The 24,754-nt window shown below is 41.5% G+C and overlaps 2 protein-coding genes across 5 annotated transcripts; both read left to right on the forward strand.

Annotated features, from left to right (window-relative positions):
- The first annotated feature begins 5,677 nt into the window (after nt 1-5,677).
- myct1b (myc target 1b) lies at nt 5,678-9,022 on the forward strand. The gene is made up of 2 exons (XM_056393492.1): nt 5,678-6,787; nt 7,967-9,022. The coding sequence occupies exons 1-2, from the start codon at nt 6,733-6,735 to the stop codon at nt 8,467-8,469; spliced, it is 558 nt and encodes a 185-aa protein (XP_056249467.1). The 5' UTR covers nt 5,678-6,732; the 3' UTR covers nt 8,470-9,022.
- Nucleotides 9,023-9,482: 460 nt separating this feature from the next.
- Nucleotides 9,483-24,164, forward strand: tulp4b (TUB like protein 4b). Of its 4 annotated transcripts, none has more exons than XM_056393489.1 (17): nt 9,483-9,626; nt 10,279-10,568; nt 12,324-12,419; nt 12,537-12,806; nt 13,700-13,828; nt 14,002-14,163; nt 14,429-14,609; nt 14,728-14,835; nt 14,948-15,114; nt 15,593-15,817; nt 15,961-16,195; nt 17,297-17,420; nt 17,587-17,731; nt 18,053-18,146; nt 18,236-18,379; nt 18,515-21,918; nt 22,136-24,164. In XM_056393489.1, the coding sequence occupies exons 4-17, from the start codon at nt 12,555-12,557 to the stop codon at nt 22,250-22,252; spliced, it is 5,487 nt and encodes a 1,828-aa protein (XP_056249464.1). In that variant the 5' UTR covers nt 9,483-9,626; nt 10,279-10,568; nt 12,324-12,419; nt 12,537-12,554; the 3' UTR covers nt 22,253-24,164. The 4 variants fall into 4 exon arrangements, with proteins under 4 accessions (XP_056249464.1, XP_056249465.1, XP_056249463.1 ...); XM_056393490.1 differs by having other exon boundaries at nt 12,333-12,419; XM_056393488.1 differs by lacking the exon at nt 12,324-12,419.
- The last annotated feature ends 590 nt before the right edge of the window (nt 24,165-24,754 follow it).

Consider the following 24,754-nt stretch of genomic DNA (forward strand, 5'->3'; position numbering starts at 1 on the left):
AAGCTTGCCTTTCTTTTATTTGCTTTTACACAAACAGTGATGAAACAGCTCCACCTTCTTGGTGAACACAGATTTCTAGCTTGTGACCTTTTACAGCTAAAAGGTGCAATTTTGTGTTTCTGGCTGCAAGTCCAAAGTAGAGAGGTATTTTCCAGCAAGGATGCCATTCAACATTTACTGGTTCCAGTTTCTAAAATGTGCTTTTTTCTGCTCTTATATCATTTTAAAATGAATATCTTTGTTTTTTGGTCTGTTAGCCAAAAAGACAAAAACAAAACATCAACGATGTGACAGAAAGAATTGTACTGGGCATTTTTTTCACTATTTTGACATTAATTGGTGAATTGAGAAAATAATTGTGTGTTGCAACCCTAATGATTTTCTCCCTCATTCTGTGTGGCATGTGTGGCATGATTACTCATCACAGGAAGCAAATGGGTTTAAAAACTACATAACATTTCACAAATAATTACTGGAAATCAGACAAAAATCTCAAAAGATAATCATTAAAGAAATAGGCCTATATCTTGTCATCATGTGAGATTAGATAGGATTGTGTGTCCTTATTTCCAGGAGGAGATTCATCACAGTTTTGAGACGTCACCGCAAACCTTTCACCAGCTGTGTGCCTTCATATCCTGTTTGACACACAGTCTAAACTAAACCGAAACCCACAAAAGCCAAGTCATAATGAAAGCGACATGCAAGAGACAGTCACGCAACAGACCGACACCAATTGTACCTTGAGGGCATTTAGTGCCACTAAGTGTTACACTATCATCATATGGCCCCGGAACCAGACAGATAAACTACGACTGCAGCATGAGAGCAGCAACAAGTTGCATCAGATACAAATACGAGCTTTTAGTTTCCCAAAGGTAGAACATTCAATAATTTAGGAACTTTCTGTTTTTATACACAGTAAACTAAAACAATCGACACTATTAAGATAATCAGTTAGTTTTCAAATGACTACAGATGTGCTGGTGTCAATAATTCATCCACCCAGATGGACCTTTACTCAAGTGATCGTGCTGTAACCCTCCCTGCAGGATGCTTTTAATGACAGGAAGCTGCAAAAAAAAAAAAAAAAAACCCTGACTACCTTCACCATCTACTGAACACCTAAAACCACTGGTACAAGAATGATTTCCAGATGTGACATGACACCAAATTCCACTTCCTGAAATGAAACACGCAACAGGGGGTGGCACTCAGACTGTGCCATTTGTGCACCGTTCAAGTAGATTTTACCCACAGGTTATCTTAGGTTTTCTGATTTGTTTTTTTAAATAGAGCTGTTTGTGTTTCTTAAATCATCCTAAAAAATTATATTGAAATCTAATTATTCTTTTCAGCAACAGCTAAGAAAAGGTTTAGTTCATGTTTATCACTTACAGCATTAATAAAAGAAAATATCTACTTTGAGTTTATATAGTCCTGCATGTCAGAGCAGGTCTGGGCCAGTATGAGGTGTCAAATTGTGTAAAACAATTAAATAACATCCAAATGACAGGTGTTCTTAGTGATGACAGATTTTGCCCTCATTATGCGTGAATGTGAATGGCAAAAGATGTGCAGCACACCGGAAACCAAGTCTCTCTACAGCAGGAACTGGGCAACACTGGAACAACCACAGACAAATATTTCATAACGGTAGCTATGGTAACAAGCTATAACGTGTAAAATGTCCTGGCACACTGTACATCCAGAAATACATCTCAACTGAGCAGAAGCTGATGCCAGAATCGACCAGACTTGTGAAGCGATGGTAGTGGCCTAATGCCCTTGTAACAGAAGGGGGACACCAACAAAAAGAGACTCTCGCCATCGATCCATTCTCTTACCAAGGGCAGAAAGGGTGTCAGGTTTTAGTGTTGTTCAGAGCATTGTCTGTGCATTCATGAAGCCCCAGTTGTTGTGACTCGATATCTCGTGTCAAGACTCAGAGCAGATTAAATGTTTCAGATGCGTCTTGAACTAAAGGAGCTCACTTTTAACCCCAGACTAAATCTTATGATCAAACAAAGGACAAAAATTTGTATATTCCTTCAAAAAATTATACATACCAGAAAAGTATTGAGCTCTTTTTACTCCAGACTGACTTGGTGCTACTTGGATACTGGCATGAATGCATGTCTCTCTGCAACAAACTTGGCTTACTAGTCACTAAAGAAAATCTGATTTAAAGATGTGAAAACAAGCTCATCAGAGGAGCGCTCTGAATCATGTGTTGAGATCAGGAGTTTCACAATATCACCTAAATAAAACGAATCATGTTCCTCTAAATAACTTAATTGCCCTGTCCAGGCCGCCACACAATGCAGTATGTCTTTTTGTAGTTTGGTCACAAGATATCACAAGAATGAACATTGAATTTCTTATTATTGCAAATAAGATTATGTGCTATCTTGGAAAAAATAAACCTGGTGACAAAAGATACCATGTGCACACTAAATCAAATTACCTAAATTACCTAAAGGCTACAAGTGCCTGAGAACAGGTTAATCACACAATGTACATAAATTATCATTTTGTAAGTATAAAAAAAATACCTGACATTGTAATTTTTGTGCACTTTATAACTCTAGGTTTATACCATTAACACAGAATCCAGATTTACAAGAAATTAAGAGACAAAATTACACAGCAAACAGACAAACCCTTAACTGGAGGAATGTCCTATTATTATAATCCTAGAAAGCAATAATGGGAAAAAAGTTTCCAAGTTTTTCAACTGTATGTCCAAATAGCTCCTATGTGAATGAGTCTGTGAGAGGGTGTGTGTATGTGAGCGTAAGTGTGTGAGCATCCTGCCCTGCAAAAGCCGACAAACTTCAGATGGGCACGCAGCCCAGGCATTGAATCAGCACAATGTTACAGTGCAGCAGCGCTGGAGGAGAGAATCTTTTGTCCTTAAGCCTACTGAGTCAAAGAATGACACTTACCCTGCAGTTTTTGCATCACATTAGCAATGTCCACAGACGCTCGGCCGAACTGCCTTAGAGAGGCCATGTCGTCTCAACGCAGCTGTATGACAAGGTGGGTCACTGATGCTGATGATCCTTCACAACAGTCCTGAGAGGGACATCCCCTCTGCCCCTCCCTCTCTCGCTCCTTCGCTCTCTCTCTCTCTGTCTCTCTTTCTAATTTCACTGCAGGACCAGGTCCAATTGAATCTCAGGTTTCATGCAGGGACAAGCAGGTTTACTATCCAATAGAAGCACTTCTTCCTTTCATTGCCTGCAAAAGAGAAGCATGTTAAGAGGGTTTCATTTTACTATAGTGTTTGTCTTTAGGTCAACTTTTAGAACCAACAACACTGTCTAACTGCTCCTCTAACAAGTAAACTTTGCACACCTATAGGTTTTTCACAGTATGCCTAAATCATTTTGAAATTACCACTAGCTGAAAGTGACCGTTTTGACTGTGTTCATTGTTGATGTTTTTAACTCTTGGTTGTAATTTTTGTGTTTCTTTATGTCACTAACTACTTGTGATATTGTCACATTCCTGTAGACAGAGCATTCTTATAAAAGTTTGCTTTCATGTCGTACATATGTTAATTACCTACAAAGCTAAATGATGTAGTCTGTATCTTTCTAGTTTGGTCACAAGATAACACAAGAAATAATCCATGTGCCACCTGGCCGTGAGCACCGAAGACATTCTGAGACATTACAGTAGGAAAAGCACATGTGCAAATCGTCACACATTGTCAAGGTCTAAAATAGAGCTACTGTTAATGCTATAAGTGACACCTGTGGTTTTACAGTCAGTTACCTATCAAAATAACATCTAAGTTTGCTTTCAAAGGCAAAGAACAAGAAAATTACACTATTTAAGATTATATATCACCAATTTCCTGTAAAAAATAAAGCTGTAAATAAATAAATTCATTGTTTATATAAGAGGTAGGATACATTTTACTGACTCAGAATCAACTTTGGAGGTCAGAACTGACACATGCAAGGCATTTGAATCTGAATGTCAGTAGCTCTCCGTAGATTTACAGGAAGACACAAATATAAATATAGGCATAGATGCACAAAGCTAAGCAAGTATAAACACATACAACAGGACAACAACCATACATACAAGTTAAATAGTTAATGCAAAAGGTAACTATATATATTCACTTTTTTAAGTGCAAACTTACAGACGCATTGGCACTTCACAGACTATCAAAAGGGAAGTTAAATTTGTTGAGTGAAAAAATGTCTGAATGAGCTCGAAGAAGTGTCGAAGTTGGGCACAATCGTTTGCCTCATTACACTGCAGGTGCACACATTATACTGCCATGAAGTTATACCCAACACTGAACTAAACAAATTTGGAAAGCTGTTTGATTCACCATTCAAACACCATGGTGTGTGTGTTTGTGTATGTGTGTGTGTGTGTTTGTAGCTAATTAGCGCCACTTCAACACGAGAGGAAGTTACTAAAACACCGCAAAACCAAGGGAGAAAACATTAACACTCACAAGAAAATGATAGGTAACGGTTAAGTAAACACTAGCATGACAACCACCGTCTGCACACAAACATTACACAACCACTGAAATCCCAAATTACATCTGACATGTCATCTTACCTCTGCGGGCCCGGCGGAGCATGATAACTCTGCAGAGGAAGTGCCTGTGTGTGTTTCCTCGTTGCCAATGGTAACGGTGAAAATGAAACATGGTGGCGTAAAGTGAAGTTTGTGACCGCATGAAGCTAAGCGGCAGGAGGAGGAGGAGGAGGAGGAGGGGTCGGAAATGTGTGGTGTAGTTCCTGTCCTGCTAATGTTTAGGGACAAAAGGCTTCATTCTTTGGTTCAGCAGAGAGGAATCCCCCCGGTATCTGTCTCTCTCTCTCTCTCTCTCTCTCTCTCTACGTTTGTGTGTGTCTTCCATTGTAAATGATGAGGGGACACTGTCCACAGCTTCCCCCTCCCATACAAAAAAAACATATTCCAGCATAAGGCTTCAGTAGTTAGTGGATATCTTCCAAATTTACAGTCTTTAATACAAAATTATAAAGGCACTCAAGTGTCAAAAAATTCTAGATGCTACACTTGATTTGCCTCGCTCATACTCTTGAAGGCCTGTAAAGGCTATATAAACTTTAGAATACGTTTTAGCACAGAATGAGGACTGTGGATTTTGCCACCCATCACTCACAATGGAAGTGCATTTCCAGGAGGAATCATTACAGCAAGGAAACTTTTCCATTGTTTATATGGGCACCTGACTTTTCCTTCAGACAGACCCCCCTCCAGAAATGGTTTGAGACGTATAAAAATTCACTGATGATGTGGTTTTCCCCACAAAAAAAGTTCAATCACTTTCTTGAATTCTACTCTATTCTAGTCCAGAATCAATGAGAGGTTTTACGGTTTGACACCAGATGAGTCATTCTTCACTGTATTATCTTTTTCCAGTGTATGTGCATTAGATATTAGATTTGAATATATACTTTTAATGATGCAAGACTATTACTTGTAAGATTGTGTTTTTACTCTGTGGTATTGCTACTTAAGTAAAGTATCTGAAAACTTCCATTACCCATTATTACATTATGGGATGCTGTTGGTATCTGTAAAAGAGAACTTGGGGCACATGAGCTTATTCACAAAACATTTTTAATAGTTCAAACTTCTGAGTATGTAGATTCAGAAGGGGGAAAAGTCATAATTTAAAACATAAAAAACATGTATTTGTACCAGTGGACACAGTCCTGAATAATGATTACAGTATTGCATAGAGCAAAGCAGTTTTTATTCAAGATCACCGGCTAATTTCAAACACAGTTTTCTGTTTAAAATGTCCACAACCAACATGTTACCCACTCCCCACACTTTAATTGTCAACTGGATAACCTCAATAACCCAAATGCAACCCTAATAAACTTTACATGTAATTTCATGCAGATCGTAAAGGCTGGCAAGTTCTCAAAATCGCAGTACTTGAACGCCACCTGCTGGACGTCTGTGTGACATGAACGTCTTAACTAAACATCTAGGGAAGTTACCTCATATAAACCTTCAGTTTTTTGTGCAGTCTTATTAAAATGTGTTTACGTCACTTTATAGAAACAGAACAGTTGGCTGTTGAGCTGCAGAAAGCTGGTCTGTGTTATCAGCCTGAAAACTCTGAGGTCAGGAGTGAAGTGGGAACAGAGCAACAATTGAAGGAAATCCCCATTGAGACTGAGAGCTTGATAACCTGCAGACTCTCTAGTGGATAGTTAGATTTTCATGGGTTAGTTTATCCAGAACTTTGTCCGGACACTTGGAGACACAGCCAAGACTTTTTACGTCAGAGGAAGGCTTGTATTTCTAATGGCTCTAGTTTCTTTTAATTTAACCTCACAGTCAGTCACACTAACAGCCTGTGTTTAACATAAAGAACATGTGTAGTAACCATAATTGTTGCATAAGGAGATGTATAACATGCTGTGCTTTACAAAGGTGGTGCCAATAAGGCAATTGTTAAAAAGTATTGATCCTTAGGAAATGATGCAAAAGGAAACAACCCTGTTTCCCAGTGTTGTGTCCCACACAGATAAGCAATGCACTTGCTAATTTTAAAGCCAGAAAGGGAAGGAAGCATGACAGCAAAGTTTCCGCCATAGCAAACACTGTAGGGGGGAAAAAAAAAAAAGCAAAAAGCCTGTCTTGGAAAAAGCTTAGTGTTCATCCGTCTGCTTGGAGTCAGTGTGGAATCTAACACCAGCTTCTGGTGGAATAATGGCACATAATGAAACACATCCCCTTTTGGAAATACTAAAATCATTCAATCTTGGTGAGTGTACCTGCATTTGTTTCTTGTGAAAACATAGGAACTGTTTCACAAAGCTGTAGCCACTAACATGTAAGAGTAGCATGTTGTATTGTGAAATGCAGATTTAATGGTTGTTCAGTTTGATACAACAAATGACTGTATATTTTCACATAAAAAAAAAATTCTGGTTTATCACCAAAACTGACTTTTTAAGGAGTACTGAGACACACATGATGTTCAGGCTGAAAATATGTGAGCTTCAGTGCACCGGAGAATCAGGAAATGAGCTCTGAATAAAGCATTCAATAGGTTTAGGGCCAGAATAATATATTTCTGCTATACTGTATATCTGCTGCAATGTGATGAACCATCCAGACCACTCAGGTTGTCTAGGTCATTCTTCTTAATGTCCCCAGGCTCAAAACCATCAGTATGCACCACATATTTGGAACAAAGCAACAACTCCCTGTTCTTTTATATCACATCTTAAAACTTGTTTGCCACCATCTTTTATTATGTCAAATTTAGGACTGTAACTGCCCCCCCCCTTTTCCCTTTGTTTTATTCCATTAAGCTTGTTTCAGATCTGCAATTTAATTTTATTCTTTTAAAACCCTACTTACGTCGTTTTCCTTTCATTTAACATCTTGACGTCTGTTTATGTCTTGAAACATCTTGAAGTGTGTGAAATTGCCTTGTTTTTGAGAGGTGCTACAAGATACATATAAACTTGCCTTGAAGTGCAGAAGAGAATGAAAATCAAATGATAAAAGCCAGAGTTGTATTTAATGTGTCACAGTGATGATATGGTCAGTGTGTGCTTCAGCACAATGATATTAAATAGACCGTGAACCCACACAGCAGGTATGATGTAAGATTTTATGTAACATCGAGCCCAGTATAGCAGCACCCAGCAATAATAAATCAATACAGCAGAGCAAGAATTCCTAAAAGAAAATCTGGTGCATGTGAGACCTACTTTATTCACCTGATGTACACTTCTTGTATATGCTAAATAAGATTTTATTTCAAACTTGAAATGGAGCTGAATCCATCATCTGGGAAATAATCTTTCCCATTTTTAGAACACAATGCATCTGGCCTCACACTCTACTAAACATTTCCAACCATTATTTTCATCCCTCACCGTTTCCCATAGCTGACTCTCAGCATTGATTTTTTAATTTTTTTTCTTTGCAGGCGATATGATTCTAGCCTTCTGTTTATCTGTGCTTGTGGGCCTGCTGCTGGGTGCTTTGGTATATGTTCTGTTGACCTGGGCTTCCAGGCGCAGGGCCACCGCCAGGATCACCAGGCGCTCTAAAAAGAAATCTGGCACTTCACAATCAAACAACCCCATGAGTGGCCAGCTGGGCCTCTACAGAAGCACTTTTCTAAGCGTCTACAGACAGCCCTCTCTGGAGCCGGTGGGCCCCCTGGGGAGTAAGCCCGGCGCAGAGACGTCCACCTTTCGGCCACTGCCCAAGAGGAGCAGGGCCGGCCTGGAGATGGGAGAGGACACCCAGATCAGCATGTCTGATGACACAGCAGCTTCGACCTCGTCAGATTCAGCCTCGCTCGTGCCAAACAAGAGACATTCCTTCTGGTTGGGGGGCAATGGACTTAAAGGATTCCTCCCCTCACAGACTCCCCCTCCTGCATACGACAGTGTCATCCATGCATTTGAAGAGACTTGCACTTGAAACTGTCTGCGTCAATACAACAAGAACTGAAAAAGAGAGAGAGAGAGAGAGAGCATTCTGGGATTACAGTGGACTTTGTGGCTGTGCTCTGCTCTTTATAAGGAACAGTTATTTTTGCGTTTTGAGTGATCAAACCATTTCTGACACTTTTCAGTCCAAAGCAGCAGTGTGTCTTTAACTGAATAAGACTCTTACACAATCATGTAGTGTCAGCTCAGTATCATATTATGAGATATAGAGTTAGGGTGGGTCTAACTAATCAAATATTTGCATATCATTTTCTCAATTAATCAGTTGCTTTTTTTCTCTATAGAATGTCACAAAATAACCAAAGATTACCTGTTTCCTGGGGCCAAAGGTGACTACTTTAAATGTCTTTGTTTTGTCCCAATGTCAAAAATATTCAATTTACAATGATGTAAAACAGATACAAATTCTTTGACAAGCAAATTTTTGGCCTTTTAGGAAGAAAACGATCAAAAATGAGGGAAACACTGTGTGCCAGATATTTAAAATGATCTAATATCACAATAAAGATTTGATCGTGATTTTATTCCAGTGTTTGTGCTTTTGTGCAACAACGAAACACTTCCTAGAAAATCAGTTAATTTATTTATTTAAAGCAAGTGAATCTAGTGCAGTCACAGGATATTTAAAGGTGAAACGGAGGAGAAAGGCGATAAAAAATCAGTTACCTTATCAATGATATTTAACACTGTGGCAGGAGGGTGGGACAGTCGGTTACAGCACATTCATCACATCAAGGTCTGGTGTCAAGAATGTCACTTGTACTTACATTACAAAGATGGGGTGAGTCGTGAGAGGTTGCCATTATGAAAGAAACCCCCCTTTTGAGGTGTAGCAATAAATCTAGTATTGATTATACAAAGCTGTCTCCCAGACTCCATATGAGAACGTATGCAAATTTAGTTGAACTGTACTTACTTACTTACCTTCGGTGAGTGTTGACAGGTTTATTAGTTGTGTTAGTGCTCTCATCTGATCCACACTTGAAGTCTATTTTCCGTGCTACCTGCCTCATGGCAACCCGCTTTAAAGCCACAACCCCAAAGTGCGCCAGCGGAAAAGTGCCTGGCAACACGACCGCACCGTGCGCCGACTGCCTCTGGATTAACACCTTAATATAGCTCCGTCAGGTACGTAAAACTGCATAATGTTTGTCCGTGAAGCCTCTTTGATGAAAGCACTTCTTTATTTTCCACCGCAGTTCACCGCTCTCGGCACTGGCTCATTCAGATTGCTGCATGCGGTCAGACGTAAGACGCCTTTGAATGAGAGATTCAGTTGATGTGATGTATAATGTAGTGAGAGAGCTTCACAGGCGAGATGACGGCTCTTTTACTTCGACTTTAAACGAATGCTGTGAACCTGTATTCAACTCAAGAGGACATTTTTTTTTTTGTTTTTGTTTTTAATCGCCTCTTTGATTGTGATTTTACACTTGTAGTGATCATCAGCTACATTAGGATGTGTCAAAGGTGTGTTTCATGTAAAAAGAAAATTGTAATGTTTGAGTTCACATCCTCGCCCGGCTGCTCTGGTGTTTGACGTAAAATAGGAAGATCGGACAGTATCAGTACCCATGGAGACTGCGAGTGCCCTGATCTCCAATGCAGTGTTGCTGTTGCATAGAGACTGAGAAAAACTGTGAATTTCAAGGTTGATGCACTGAATGACAACGCGGCTATTTTAAGCAAGAGCCACCTCTCTCTCTCTCTCTCCTTTAGATTGCCTTACTTGTTGAATAACCGTGTTTTTATGCGTCTTTGTTTTTTCCATTTGCAACAGGATTGCACAACTCTCTCCAAAGCCACATCAGGGAGACATGGGATGGGCCGCTGGCATCAAAGAAGCCTCACATCATTTCATGGCAAACTCTGAAGTGCAGAGCTGCTTGATTTAAATGCTTGAGTGTCGAGCTGGACAACATCTGGCTGTATGATGCATTTTACTTCCCCATAGATTGTATAGTAAGTACCAAGAGCACAGCAGCCATTACCCTTCAGTGCAGCATCTGAATGGAAATATGGACACCTTCAATGGAGGAATTTTGACTCAACATGTCCAGGAACTATGAGGTATGTTGATTTGCTGTCATATCACAGACTAATATTATTGTCATTTTCCAGGTGACTTGGCCATTTTCATAAGAGATGGTTACGTGCTACATGATCCACTTGTCAGCCATAATAAACTCATGCTTTTGACTCACACAATTTGATTTTAGATTGTAGATGAAATCCAAATTCAAAAAGAAAAAGATGCACAAGACATGTTGAATATTCAGTGTAAACGTCAAGTAGCTCCAATAAAGACATCGAATAAAAAGACAGGGAATACGTTATACTCTCAGACAGGGGAACACAATGTTTTTTTTACAATCTTAAAGCTACTTAAGGGGAAATAAAAGGGCAAAACTGTATGTTTAAGGTTTAAAAGGTTCGCCTTGTAAATGGATACACGCTCACAGTAAATGTTTGTAAACCAATGAAATGGAAAATTGAGCTGATTCTACTTCGGTATTTATATGTGAGACATTTTTCTTTTGACACAGTGTCAATGCTGTGTCAGTGGGTAGGACAAGGCTGGAAATAATAAAACCCAATCCCAGAAATAACTTATCTCAATGAACAAAGCCAGTCCTGGGGAAAGAGTATTTTATCAGACACTTAACATCAAACATAAGCTTAAGCCTAAAATAGAATTCACGTATTTCAATAGAGAAACACTCTCGGTTTTGGTTTACGAATGTGAAGAAACGACAGGCAGACAGTAGCGGTGATGTCATGTACAGACAAATCCTGGAGCAGCTCCATGGACAGCGAATAATAGAACAACAGCTAGAACACTATGAGCTGCCGCCATGGTGATTTCACTGGTGTTAAGGGCACGTTTAGTGATTCACTCATACTCATGTACTGGTCTGTTCGCTTAAATGAAACTCATTAGGATGGAACATCTGAAACAAAGAACCCATGAGCCCCAGAGTTTCAGCCACTAGTTTGTGAATTAAGATGTTAGCCTATGACATCCAGAAACAAACCAAGATAGGTATATATGTAGATATGCACTGTACTATCCAAAGTCATTGGTAAGTGCTTTGTCACGTTGGGTTTTCTCTCTAACATTCAGCTTTTCACCTTTAGACCAAAGGTGTTAATGCTAGACCCGCCCCACTTGAGTAGCCATGGCCATGTCTAGGTAACCAGTCATCTGTTGAGAGAACAGTGTCACCATAAGGTAGCTGCAGCAGAAAATAGTATGAGGACAAATCAAGAAGTTAACATACGAATAACAGAAAAGACAGAGAAGGTATTTATAGTAATGCAACCAACAATTAAATCTCTAAAATATAATCAATTAAGTAAAATTATAAAAATCTGGAATACCATAGAACAGAACTGCACAAACATACTGAGATCACAGAACATGATCAATATCTAGGTTACCATTTGTTATTGTAGCTCCGGAGCTTTCAATCGTATCACATGATCTTCATTAGTAGTTAGAGTTTGCCCAGTTGTCCTGAAACTGTAGATGTTTAAAGCCAATTTTTTTCAGAGCACTGATTTCTCATCCATACCGGCTTGAAACATGAGATTAAAGTTCATTCTTGACCTTTAAGATATTTGACCAAACAATCTCACCACCAGGTCCATTTAGTAGCTGTTCTGGAGCTTAGGATCGTATCACATGATCTTCCTCAGCCGAGGGAGATGATGTGATCTCAAGTCAAGAATGAACTTTCAGTCTCAACTATTTCATGTTTTGCTTCACTGTACTTCTTCTCATGATGTTATTCCCCGTTGTCGCTAATGGATTCCCCACCTGAGTAACCACAGCCCAGCTTCCTGCTGACCATGACAACAGCCAGCGGTGTACATCCCAAAATGTCCTGAGCATCACTGAAAAGCCAGTTTTAAGTAAAAGTAGGGTCACAGACTGACACAAACTGAAAATGTACATTATCCAGTTTAATTATAAGGTCAACCGAGGTGTACGCAGCAGCTTCAACCCTGCCTCTTCCTCTGCTTTGCCCACCACAGCCTGGTCACTCAGTAGGGATGTTGGCTGCCGTGGAACACGGTCCCATCCTCTGCAGCGACTCCAACATCCTCTGCCTCTCGTGGAAAGGCCGGGTCCCCAAGAGCGAGAAGGACAAGCCGGTGTGTCGGAGACGGTACTATGAGGAGGGCTGGCTCGCCACGGGGAACGGGAGAGGAGTTGTTGGGGTGACGTTTACATCGTGTCACTGCAGGAGGGACAGAAGTACACCTCAGAGAATCAATTTTAACCTGCGAGGACACAACAGCGAGGTGTGGTCTTCACTTCCGCATTATCACTCGCTCCACTGTCTTTACTGCAAGTTTTAAATACGTAAAAAGTAATCTGACAAAAAAAAAATGAAACAAACAAAACTGAAACATATTTATGATATTCACTATCTTTGATGATAAGACCAAATGAGATGAAACTTTAATGATATCTGTAGGGAAACTGAAGTGCTGCAGTGGCGTATAGTACCAGGATAAATAAAATAAAAAAACATATAAAGCAAAAAAAGGTTAAATAGAATTTCATCCATTACAATAATTAATTATAATGAATTAATTATTATTATGAAAGTAGTAATAAAATGGGAAATAAAAATCAAATATGTATGCAGTATGAAAGTGTAGTATAAAAATCTGTATGCAACTTAAACTAGGTGAGAGGAATGAGAACATGTTATCTGTATATCATCAAATGCATCCAGTTTACTGGTTCATATAACAGGAGGTTTATGCCCATATTTGCATCTGTGCATCAAAGTGCTATATGTATATATATATATATATATATATATATATATAGAGAGAGAGAGAAAGTGACGGTGTGTGTATGTGCATCATCGTCTGCTACTGTTATTATTATTAGAACATATTTACTGCTGGGTTGAAATGATTCATTTCTCTCTCTCTCTCTCTCTCTCTCTCTCTCTCTCTCTCTCTCTCTCTCTCTCTCTCTCTCTCTCTCTCTCTCTCTCTCTATGCTGACTGTCCTTCCAGCTGCATTGCATTTAAAAAAAAAAAAAAAAAAAAAACATTTGGCCTAAAATGCTTTTTTAGCATTATGCTCACGCTGGATATGAATCATAAATGCTCCTCTGTGCAGACGGCCACCTGTGCTTGTGAAAAATAGTAACAGTCAGTGTTTTGGGCCTTTGTAGGTCGTCTTGGTGCGTTGGAATGAGCCCTTTCAGAAGCTGGCCACCTGTGATATGGAAGGAGGTATTTTTGTGTGGATCCAGTACGAAGGACGATGGTCTGTGGAGTTAGTGAACGACAGAGGAGCCCAGGTGAGCAACGACAGCCCTGGGAATAAAGATTTAGAATTGATGCAAAGGCATATTCACGTATCCTGTTTAAAAATGAAATAAAATACAAGACAAGAAAAAAACCAGACCAGAAAGACTAAAGGCTGTAATTTTGACATACGCAAATGTCAAGGTGACCGTTTTTTTCCCTCCAGGTGAGTGACTTCACTTGGTCACATGATGGCACTCAAGCCCTCATCGCGTACAGGGACGGCTTTGTGTTGGTTGGCTCGGTTAGCGGACAAAGACACTGGTCCTCGGAGATTAACCTGGAGAGTCAAATCACCTGTGGCATCTGGACACCTGACGATCAGCAGGTACACGTCACCTGGCTGAATTTACATGAAAATTATTGAATTGTTTAACCTTTATTTTTCCTCATAAAACATAAAAATATCTTTTAATGAGAGAAGTGACGTCTGCAGTTAGATCATTTTCCCTTGCTTTGAACGCTGCCCCTAAATCCAAGATTAAATCATATAATGGGCTCTGTTTCTGCAGCTATTTTAGGCCAAGTACACGATGCTCCCGAGCTTATTCATCATGTCATCTGTTAAAGTTTAATGTGCAATGCCCCCTCAGGTCTTGTTTGGTACAGCAGATGGTCAGGTGATAGTGATGGACTGTCACGGACGGATGCTCGCCCATGTTCTGTTACACGAGTCCGACGGGATCGTTAGCATGTCCTGGAACTGCCCCGACTTCCTGGTCGAGGACAGTACAGAGAGTGACACAGACTCTGATGACAATATTCTGCCTTTAGGTACAAACACACACACACACACACACACCCCTCCTCCCATGCTCTTATGCCAGCTTGCTACCTTGTGTTGACTGAGGAAATGATGTACTTGTTTTTCTTTCTTTTTTTTTCTTCCAAGTGCGGAGGGTCAAGCCTTTGTTAACCGTCACCTTCTTATCAGGAGATATCAGTTTAATGAACAACTATGATGACCTTTCTCCGGCTATAATTCGCTCAGGGCTGAAAGGTAAAAAAAAAAAGGAAAGGAATGTGTCACTGTGATAATACAAGAATGCTCATCAGTTGTGTTGCTCATACGACCCATGACATATATGTGTTTTCTGTACGTCACTCCACAGATGTTGAGGCCCAGTGGTGCTCCCAGGGAGATCTGCTGGCTGTGGCCGGCATGGAGAGACACGGGCTCTCTGCCGACTCTGCATGTGCATCCATCATGAGGAACGCCCTTGTTAAGTTCTATAATGTCCAAGGGGAACACATCTACACTTTAGAAACACCTGCTCAGGTTGGTCCCATTTAAATTGAGGGGATCCAGTAGATGTTTCTCTGAGTATCTGATTTCCATCGCACTGAACTTTATGGTAAAAGGAAATCAAAGTGGGATTTTAATTTTTCAGAAGTCCTTCTTTTTGGAAACCTTACTTATTTTATGCATGTAGTGCTAATTAAGACAATTAGATTATTAATATAAAACTGATTATAAAAAATAGATGATGACAAATATGCTGTAAATAGTAAAATCTTGTTTATCATCTACTATATTACACAGCTTGAACACTGACATTGTTACCCACATGAGTCAGTTTGTATCTGTTCACTAATGGGTGGTAACCTTAAAAAAGATCCTTAAATAAAAGTGTGAATAATAACAGAACAGATGAACAAAAGTTGGAGAAACGAGTGCAACACCTTTCTGAGAATTGAAAACCAAGTGTTTGTTGGTAACTGCAAGAAGTCTTTTATTGTGAATGGCTGTTTTTCAGAGGCCCATCACCACCATCTGTTGGGGTCACAGAGACTCTCGGCTGTTCCTCGCCTGTGGACCGGCGCTGTACGTGGTGCGTGTGGAGCACAGGGTGGCCAGCCTCCAACTCTTATGCCAGCAGGGCATCGCCAGCGCCCTGCGAGAGGAGAAAGATGTGGGAAAGCTTAACATGCCCTCACTGCTCTGCTCTTACGTCACCACTGCTTTCATACCCACCATCAAGGTGCATTGATCTCTACTTAATGACTGTATAGAAACAATCACAGACAACCTCTTACCAACTTTGTTGCAGCGAAACTGCTGACAGTGACATGTTTTCATTTGAGAGTCCAGAAATCTTACAGCCCTTTCCTCTCTTTGTTCAAGCCCCCAATCCCTGACCCCAACAACATCCGCGACTTTGTCAGCTATCCCACAGCTGGGAATGAGAGGCTCCACTGCACCATGAAGCGAGCCGAGGACAGCCCAGAGGCAGGCGGACCCTGTTACACTCTCTACCTAGAATATTTAGGAGGGCTGGTGCCTATTCTCAAGGGAAGGCGCATCAGCAAACTGCGGCCCGAGTTTGTCATTATGGATCCAAAAACAGACAGCAAAGCAGGTGGGCTTTGGGCTGTTACTCAAACTAGAAAACACACACGTCCTATTCTACGTTTTCATATGGCCTATTATTTTGGTAGAAAGAAGTTACCAATGTGCATCCTAGTAGCCTTCTGATTAAAAGCATATAAGAGCATAGCATATAGTAGCCCAATTCTGGCCAGGGACCCATGTTGCCTATGTTATACTCAACTAACCCTAACCCCTGACTCTGAATTATTATCTGAGTGAACTGATGTTAAATTTGATCAAAGCCTCAGCACATAGAACTGAAAGTGTCAAGACTTTGACATTTTGTTTCTCTCACATGTCTGTACACTAAATATGAAGCAAGAGGAGGTGAGCAGATTAGCTTAGCATAAAGACTGGTGGCCAGGAGGGTAAACTAGTCTGGAACTGTGGCTATTTCCTGCCTGGGCTAGTGACGATGGGACGGATTTCAATATATTAAAAACTTAAAAGGATATTTGAGTTTTAACAGGAAGCGAGAGATAACTTAGCCATTAACACGGGGCACAGGATTAGAACTTCTTTCATCTTGCTTTTAACATTATGGAAGCTAGGCTAACTAAATAGCTAGAGCACAGACATGAGAGTGGGATCAATCTTCCCATCTAGCTCTCAACAAGATAGCGAGTCTGTATATTTGCCAAAACGCTCTTTAACAGAGATGAAAATGATTATGAGCTTTTGAAATACTGATCGTGTGCGCAGGTGAAGCAATTAGAGAAAACCAGTAGACATCATGTTCCTTGTCATCCTTGAAATTAAATCTGTTGCCTGGTTCATCTCTTTAAACTTGCGCTCCATTTTAGAACAACACAATCCTGCTGTGTGAACGTCGATCACCTTGAGTAAGAACAAATACAGACGCTGGTGATGAGTGTTCGTCTCTGATGTAACATGGTCCGAGGCGTGACGCAGGAATAGTCTTGTGTCATGACCTGGCTGCGCTGGGGTTGCATTAGGCCTGTGGTCCCAGCAAACGTTTACTTGCTTTTAATAGATAATGTTCTTTCCCATGTGGCGGTTCACTGCCATGTTGGTATATGTTGGTATGTATGACGACTCACCTTTACTGTTTTCTGTTTCTTTTTTCCAGAGGAGGTCTGTGTGAATCCCATGATCTCCTACACTGACAGCTGCAACTGCTCTGACTCCAGTGACATTGAGTTGAGCGATGAGTGGGTCGGGAAGAAGTCACCAAAGTTATCCCGAGGAAACAGGTCACCTAAACTCTACATGTCAGAGCTTTTTGTTTCTTTTTCCCACATTACAGGCCTGAGCCACAGAGCTGTTTGCAGATATTTTATTGCATTTGTTTCACCATGCTAATGCTAATATTTCTAGGGAAAAGTTCATTTAAAAAAAAATTACCTATTCGTATCAAAGGATGAACATGGAATCGAGAAAATCTCCCAAACTCTCGCGCGCCAATCAGGAAGGCCAACGGTCGCCACGGTTACCGACAAAGAAGCCTCCAGTTCGATCTCCCAGTCTGACACGTCGGGAGTTTTCTATGGATGGGATCACAGAGGTATGATATACTGGAAACACTGACCATAGTACCTGCATTAGCATTTTGTCATATCTGTCAAAATAATATCATTTTTCATAATAAGATTATAATGTATTAATAAGTAACTGTAGTGTCAGAAGATTTTCAGGTAAATGATGAATCATTTAGTGACATATGGTGATGTATGTGCTCCTAAAATATTTATCTATATTTTACTTTTTTAATGTCAAAACAAACAAAAACAGATACTTTTATGATGTTAATACCATTTTCTGTTAAGCTCATGTTGATAATTCACATTTTTTCATTTTTATTCATGTCTTCTATTTTGTTTCATAGCACAACTACCTCGCTCAAGTCACGTCCAACATTTGGGGAACAAAGTTCAAAATTGTTGGACTTGCTTCGTTCCTCCCTGCTAATCTTGGTGCAGGTAGGTGTAAAAAAAAAAAACACAAACATACACATCACAGCGACTTTTCTGTCAGATTGACCAGTCACCATAACTTTCTTATTTTGCAGTTATCTATAAGACCAGTTTACTTCATCTACAACCGAGGCAGATGACGATCTACCTTCCAGAAGTGCGAAAGATTTCTCATGACTTCATGAGCCTGCCTGTGTTCAACCCCAATGTGTTCAGTGAGGATGAGGACGACTTACCAGGTGTGAATGAATAAAAGCATCATATTCTCAGATTGAAGGAAACGTCTGTAGATGTGTTTTCACTGACTCACTGTATTCTACATTTTTATATGCTAAACGTCACCTACATAGTTTTCCTCTGTGTTTTTTATAAAGTGATGGGGCCGTCTGGAGTGGCAGGAGACAATCCTCCCTGTACGGTCAACATTCCCATTGCTCCCATCCACAGCCCGGCTCAGGCCATGTCCCCGACTCAGAGTATTGGCCTGGTTCAGTCTCTTCTGGCCAATCAGAATATTCAGCTTGACGTCCTGACCAACCCTACAGCCACTGCAGCAGCAGCGGCTGCAGCAGCAGCAGCTTCTGTCCCTGTCACCGATCATGGCCAGGATGCAGTTGCAACACCGTACCCAGTGCCAACTAGATACTCAAACCCTGGTCAGGTGATCTTCAATGGGCTGGAGATGGGTCCTCTTCTTCCTGGTACTCTCCCACCCCCACCTCCACCTCACCATCTCCCACCGCAGCCTCACCCGCAGCGGTCTCATTCGCAGCAGCCTCGCCAACAACAGTCGAAACAGTCACAACAGATGCAGACACAGCAGCAACAGAAAATGCATCATCATCAACAACAACAGCAGCAGCAGCAGCAGCAGCAGCAGCAGCAGCAGCACCACCATCCATCGCAATCGCAGCAGCAGCAGCAGCAGCAGCAGCAGCAGCAGCAGCAGCAACTGCAACAGCAATTACAGCAGCAACATCAACAGCTACAGCAACTGCACCACCAGCAGACGCTCCATCAACAGCAGCAACAACACCAACAACACCAGGTCCAGCAACACCAACAAATGCAACAAACTCAACAAGTAGCGACGAGCCAACAATTCCATCACCAACAGCAAATCCAACAGCAGCAGCAACAGATGCAGCTGCAGCATGAACAGATGCAGCAGCAGCAGCAGCAGATGCAGCAACAGCAACAGCAAATCCGGCAACAGATTCAGGAGATGAGGCAGCAGCAGCAGCAGCTCCAGCAGCAGCACCAACAGATCCAGCAGCAACATCAGCAGATGCAGAGGCAACACCAGCAGATGCAGCAGCAGCTGAAGATGCAGATGTCGCTGCCTCCTCCTCCATCTGGCTACCCGACCATTTCCTTACAACAGCTACATCTTCTGCCCCAAATGCCTCCTCCTTCCACTGAGCCTGGGCTGGACAGGGGCGAGCATGGACACACTCTGAAGCCAAGTCTGCCGCGGACTTTACCCCCGTCCTTCAATGACACTGACGGGTCTGTGGAGATTCAGATGAGGAAGGTGAATCCTCCTCCTCCATATCCGGGCACTGTAGTGTCTGCAGCTGCAGCAGCAGCTGCAGCTACAGCCGCCGCTACACCTCAGACTCTTGTCACGAACTGCGACAGCCCTAGTGTCCTGGCACCTGATTCCTGTCTGAAGAAGGATGACTTCCTGCTTCACCCTGTCACCTTACAGTACCCGACACCTTTGGGGTATGAAAGGATCACGACCTTTGACAGCAGTGGCAATGTGGAGGAGGTTTGCCGGCCACGCAGGCGCCTCATTCGCAACCAAAATACGTACACCGTGCATGGCATCGGCGGCTCGGCCACACTCAAAGTCACCTCCTCTGAGAATAAAAAAATCCAGCTTCCGTACAGCTCGGCAACACTTAGTCGTCTCTCTGTCCCTCGATACTCCATACCAAGTGGAGACCCTCCTCCTTACCCTGATCCGGCCAATCAGGTAACTGCCACACTTCCTCCTCCCCAGAGAATCGATAGCAGTCTGATCCATGCCACTCTACGTCGTGACCGGAGGGATGTGGGACTTAAAGTGCCACAGATGATGGAAAACTCAAGAACCCTTCCCACCAAGGTTAAAATGAACAGTGCATTAGCTCTTACCTACCAGCAGAGGGTGCCCACTGCATTGTACACATGCACACAGTGCAGCAGCAACAGCAGCAGCACCAGTGTCAGTGTCTCTGGAGGTGGAACCACTAGTAGTGGTATTGCAGGTGGCACGGTGGTGAGGCAGGACTTCCCACCAGGAAAAGGTGCACATCACAGTACAATTATTGTGCACTCCAAAAGTGCCTCACCCCTGGCCTCCCAGTCATCCTACAGTCTGCTGGGTGCTGTCGACAACAGCCGGGACAGAACAGTGTATGTTAACTCTGCCTTCACTGAAGATGAGACTTTAAATCAGCAGTGTCACCTTGAAAAATCTGTACGTCAGCTGACTCTCGGCGACGTCAGTTTGACGGTTAAACGCCCTCCGCCTTACCAGTGGGACACCTCCACTACAGAGGAGTTCTGGCTCACCCCAGAGCAAACAATGTTAGCTCCCCCACCAGGACCTCATAAACCCCCGCCGCTCATCATCAGTCAAGCTCAGCACTTGGACATGACCCGGCTTCCTTTTGTCCTCACAACTAAACCGCCAACCAGTCCGAGCACGAGCACTCTTACTTTCCCATCAGGTTACCAGATATCCCTCTCACCTTTTCCTCCAGGTGTGGGTCACGGCGGACCCCCGCTTCAGACCATACAGAACCCTCCACCGCAATGCTCTCCAAACGAAGTGGTTGCTCCAGTCCCCTTTGCTCAGCAGGATGCCAATTTGGTCTTGCCACCGGGTTATCCTCCGAACCTTGCTAACTTGGCTTGCTGCCCTCTCCCGCCGATGTATCCTGGAGCCAGCTCGTGTGCCGGCCTCCAGCTGCACCCTGTTAACCTTCACCCCTGGAACCCTTACCCCTGCCCACCACCACCCATGCAGGACCCTCCAGCCCCTCCCCTCCCTACCAAAACTCATCAGATTTTAGAGAAGCCGATTCTCTCCCCACCTCCCCCGACTGCACCGCCTCCACCACCCCCTCTCCCCCCTCCTCCTCCACCTACTGAGCTACCACCGTCCAAAAGTGCCACAGAGGATCTGACAGAGTCTGCAAACAACTTTCTAGAGCCATCATCCCTAAATGAAAGCCCAGTGCCACAGGAGTCAGACCGCTTCAACAAGAAGAGCCGTAAAAGGCTGGACAGCAGAGCCGAGGAGGCCAACATGCCCAACGTCTCTGAGGGCAAATCCAGAAAGGAAGGGCGAGCGCTCTCTGACTTCAACACGCTCATTTCCAGCCCAAGGCTCGGCAGCAGAGAGAAGAAGAAGCCCAAGGGCCAGAGAGAGCAGCTCAATAAAACCAAGAAGATGAGCAGGACCACGAATGAGTTCCAGGATAGCTCAGAGAGTGAGCCAGAGCTGTTTATTAGTGGCGATGAGCTCATGAACCAGAACCAGAGCAGTAAGAAGAGCTGGAAGAACAAGCGCAGCCTGCGTATGGCCAGTGAGCTGGAGGAGATTAAATGTCGCAAGGCAAACGAAAGAGAGGACCGCAGTTTAGGCAGCCAGGGATTTGTCTATGTTATGGCCAATAAACAGCCTTTGTGGAATGAAGCCACGCAGGTTTACCAGCTGGACTTTGGAGGGCGAGTCACCCAGGAGTCAGCAAAGAACTTTCAGATAGAGCTGGATGGTAGACAGGTAATGAGATAAGAAATGTAATAGAATTTAAATATCTCACTTTAAAATTTTTTCACTATTTTATGACATTTGATAAAACTCGAGAAAATACATATTTAGCAGATTGATGTAATACAAATATTCATTAGTTGCAGCCATAGGTTAATCAATTCAAATTGTGGATGTGTTGGTTGTTAAGTGCTTTCTGAAATGTTTGCTTCTTCTCTGTCTTGTGTAGGTGATGCAGTTCGGGCGAATAGATGGGAACGCCTATATCTTGGATTTCCAGTATCCTTTCTCAGCAGTGCAGGCATTTGCTGTTGCCTTGGCCAATGTGACTCAAAGGCTGAAGTGAACAGGTTTATTTTGCGTTGTTGTAGAAGACCAATTCAAAAGAAGCCACAGTGGTGTTGCTGTACACCCCTCAGTGTGGGGGGTGTATGTGGGAAACTGTGGGTGTTGTGGCGCTTCTGGTTTTTGAAGAGGAGATTAAATTACTACTCCGTTTTGCACATGCAGATAATTTACAGCGGTCTGTTGAAGGCAAAGTCAGTTTAGGTCAGTGATGATGAAAACTATATCAGTTAATCCATACTTTCTAGTTCATATATTAAATGTATTCAAGCTAATTTTATTCATTATTCAAACGTTATTTATTAGAATAAAAGAAATTCTCCGTCAGCCTTCATTGGACAAACAAAGGTAAACTAAGTTGGAATGTTTAATATTTTAAAAGCAGTTCTGAGGTTTAGTGCCAAAGATATCTTCCCACTCTTTAGATGCTGACCCGTCTCAATGTGTTACAAATCAACAGCTATTAAATTTACACTTGTGCTGTTTATAAAAAAAAAAATAGACACGGCAAAAATCTTGAGGTACAGCGGCATTCAAAATTGAAATTAAAATTTCACTAAGCCATACCACATCTGATACAAACACTGCACTATTTTAATTCAGTTTTCAGTAATTAAGTAAATGAAGTTTAATATTTTATTATGAGTATCAATTATTATTGTTATTGGTGTTTCAGTAAGTTCTTTGTATCTAGTCTTCATTCAAATCCCATTTTCTTTTCTGCTGAACATGCATTAGAAGAATATATATTGATTGAATATATTGATTTTGTAAGTGTAACATGAAGAGCTGAGTACAGTTAACCATAGTTTGTATATTTTCTATCCATGTTACTTCTATGAAGTGGTGCAATGAACATTATAAATCATATTCTTTCGGCCACGATACTGCAAATCATTATTCACAGCCATTATAATCTTTTTTTTTTTTTTAAACACAATTAGTTTAAATCTCCCTTCCCCTTACAATGGCTGATATTGTCAGTAATGGTCTACAGTAAGTCTGTGTGGGCCAAATACAGCCAAATGTGTTTGGCTGAAAGTAAGTCAGTAGGGAAAATAGTACAAAGTGATCTCATGATGCTCTCATCCCCAAACAGAACAATCTGTGCGCAGTAAAGATTGAGATCTTCTCAGTCCGTGTCACTCTGGCTGGCTCTGTGTTGTTTCCATTGGGTGTTTATGATTCTACTTGAAAACTGCATTTGAATGTGAAGTACAGTAGTTTGCCTCCTTGGAAATCAGTGCTGCTTTAGATAGATAGAGCTTGTGTGCAGTAATGCTACCTACATAGAACTGATGTTGTACTCGCAAACAAAAATATAACGCTGCTTGCACTGTGTATTTAGCAAATGACCTAACATCATTATATGCTTAAAAAAAATGTGCGTATATGTTGCTAATTTCAGTAATTTTGTACATCAACTTTACTTTAACATTGTACCAAGAGTTTTTTTTTGATGTTACACTTGTAGAAAAAAGAATGAGAACAATAAACTTGAAACGGTATTAAATACAACATACTCATAAAGTTGTTAAGATTAACTGTTAGTATTAGGAGTGAGATTCATGTAGATTTGGTGCTAATGTAAAGAAACAAATGTGGAAATTCAGGACATTTGTCATTTGTTATTAGAGGGTTGTTTTAAAGAAAGTATTTTGAGAGAGGCTACAGGAAATTAAGTGCAGAGAGTTTTCATTTACTGTAAGAGCTTTTCATCCAGTGCAGCTTCAGAGACTTCAGCGACAGTGTGTGTCAGTTATCAGCAATACTGCCTAATGAATAGTTGATTGCCTGATTTTTTTTTTCTCTCTCTTATTTTGTGAAAGAAAACAAAAGTGATATGACCATAGGTTTGCAAGGACCTATAGGCTGGACAATATGTATTAAAAAAATCTATCGTTCCAAAGGTTTTCATTGTTTTGTCTCATTTCCTGTCCGGCTCTTTTACTCTCTGATGCAATGTTAGTGATCCCAGAAGCCCACACCATAGGCTTCCTCCTTCAGTCTACTTGCAATTATGAAGGGATCAATTGAGGTGAGGCAGTTTGCAAAAAAAAAAAGTATTAGAAGCACTACATGAATTCAGAATCAATATTAGAAAAATGTGAGTGTAAAAAGTTAAGTGTACTTTTACTTGTTTTTTTATTTTTTTAACATCTTTCTAAAACTTAAGCAATCTTATAAAACAGTGATAATGTTCAGTTTTTGCTGAAACTGTTAAAGAGGTGTTGATTCAACTGCTGTTGAACTGTATTGTATTACACAGAGAGGTGTGGCTGTTTCAGCCCACCCTCATTGACTTGAATGAGGGTAAACACCTGATAGCTTGCTGTTTAATTCATAAGGGAGACCTCTCCAATGAACTGTTTGACATATGTTCTGGAAAAGGGCCACAGGGCATCTTGACCAAAATCCTTTTAAATATTGATATTTACACAGTTGATGGAGAATCGAGTCTGGATTATTAATGGATTATTAACATTTACAGGTGACTTTTGCT

Source organism: Seriola aureovittata, chromosome 13 (assembly GCF_021018895.1).
Source record: "Seriola aureovittata isolate HTS-2021-v1 ecotype China chromosome 13, ASM2101889v1, whole genome shotgun sequence".
Lineage (NCBI taxonomy): Eukaryota > Metazoa > Chordata > Actinopteri > Carangiformes > Carangidae > Seriola > Seriola aureovittata.

Coding starts and splice junctions, on each gene's coding strand:
- myct1b (XM_056393492.1), top strand. CDS start 6,733: ATGGCACATAATGAAACACATCCCCTTTTGGAAATACTAAAATCATTC. Junction 6,788..7,966: donor ACTAAAATCATTCAATCTTG/GTGAGTGTACCT, acceptor TTTTCTTTGCAG/GCGATATGATTCTAGCCTTC.
- tulp4b (XM_056393488.1), top strand. Junction 14,836..14,947: donor AATTCGCTCAGGGCTGAAAG/GTAAAAAAAAAA, acceptor GTCACTCCACAG/ATGTTGAGGCCCAGTGGTGC. Junction 16,196..17,296: donor AAAAACAGACAGCAAAGCAG/GTGGGCTTTGGG, acceptor TCTTTTTTCCAG/AGGAGGTCTGTGTGAATCCC.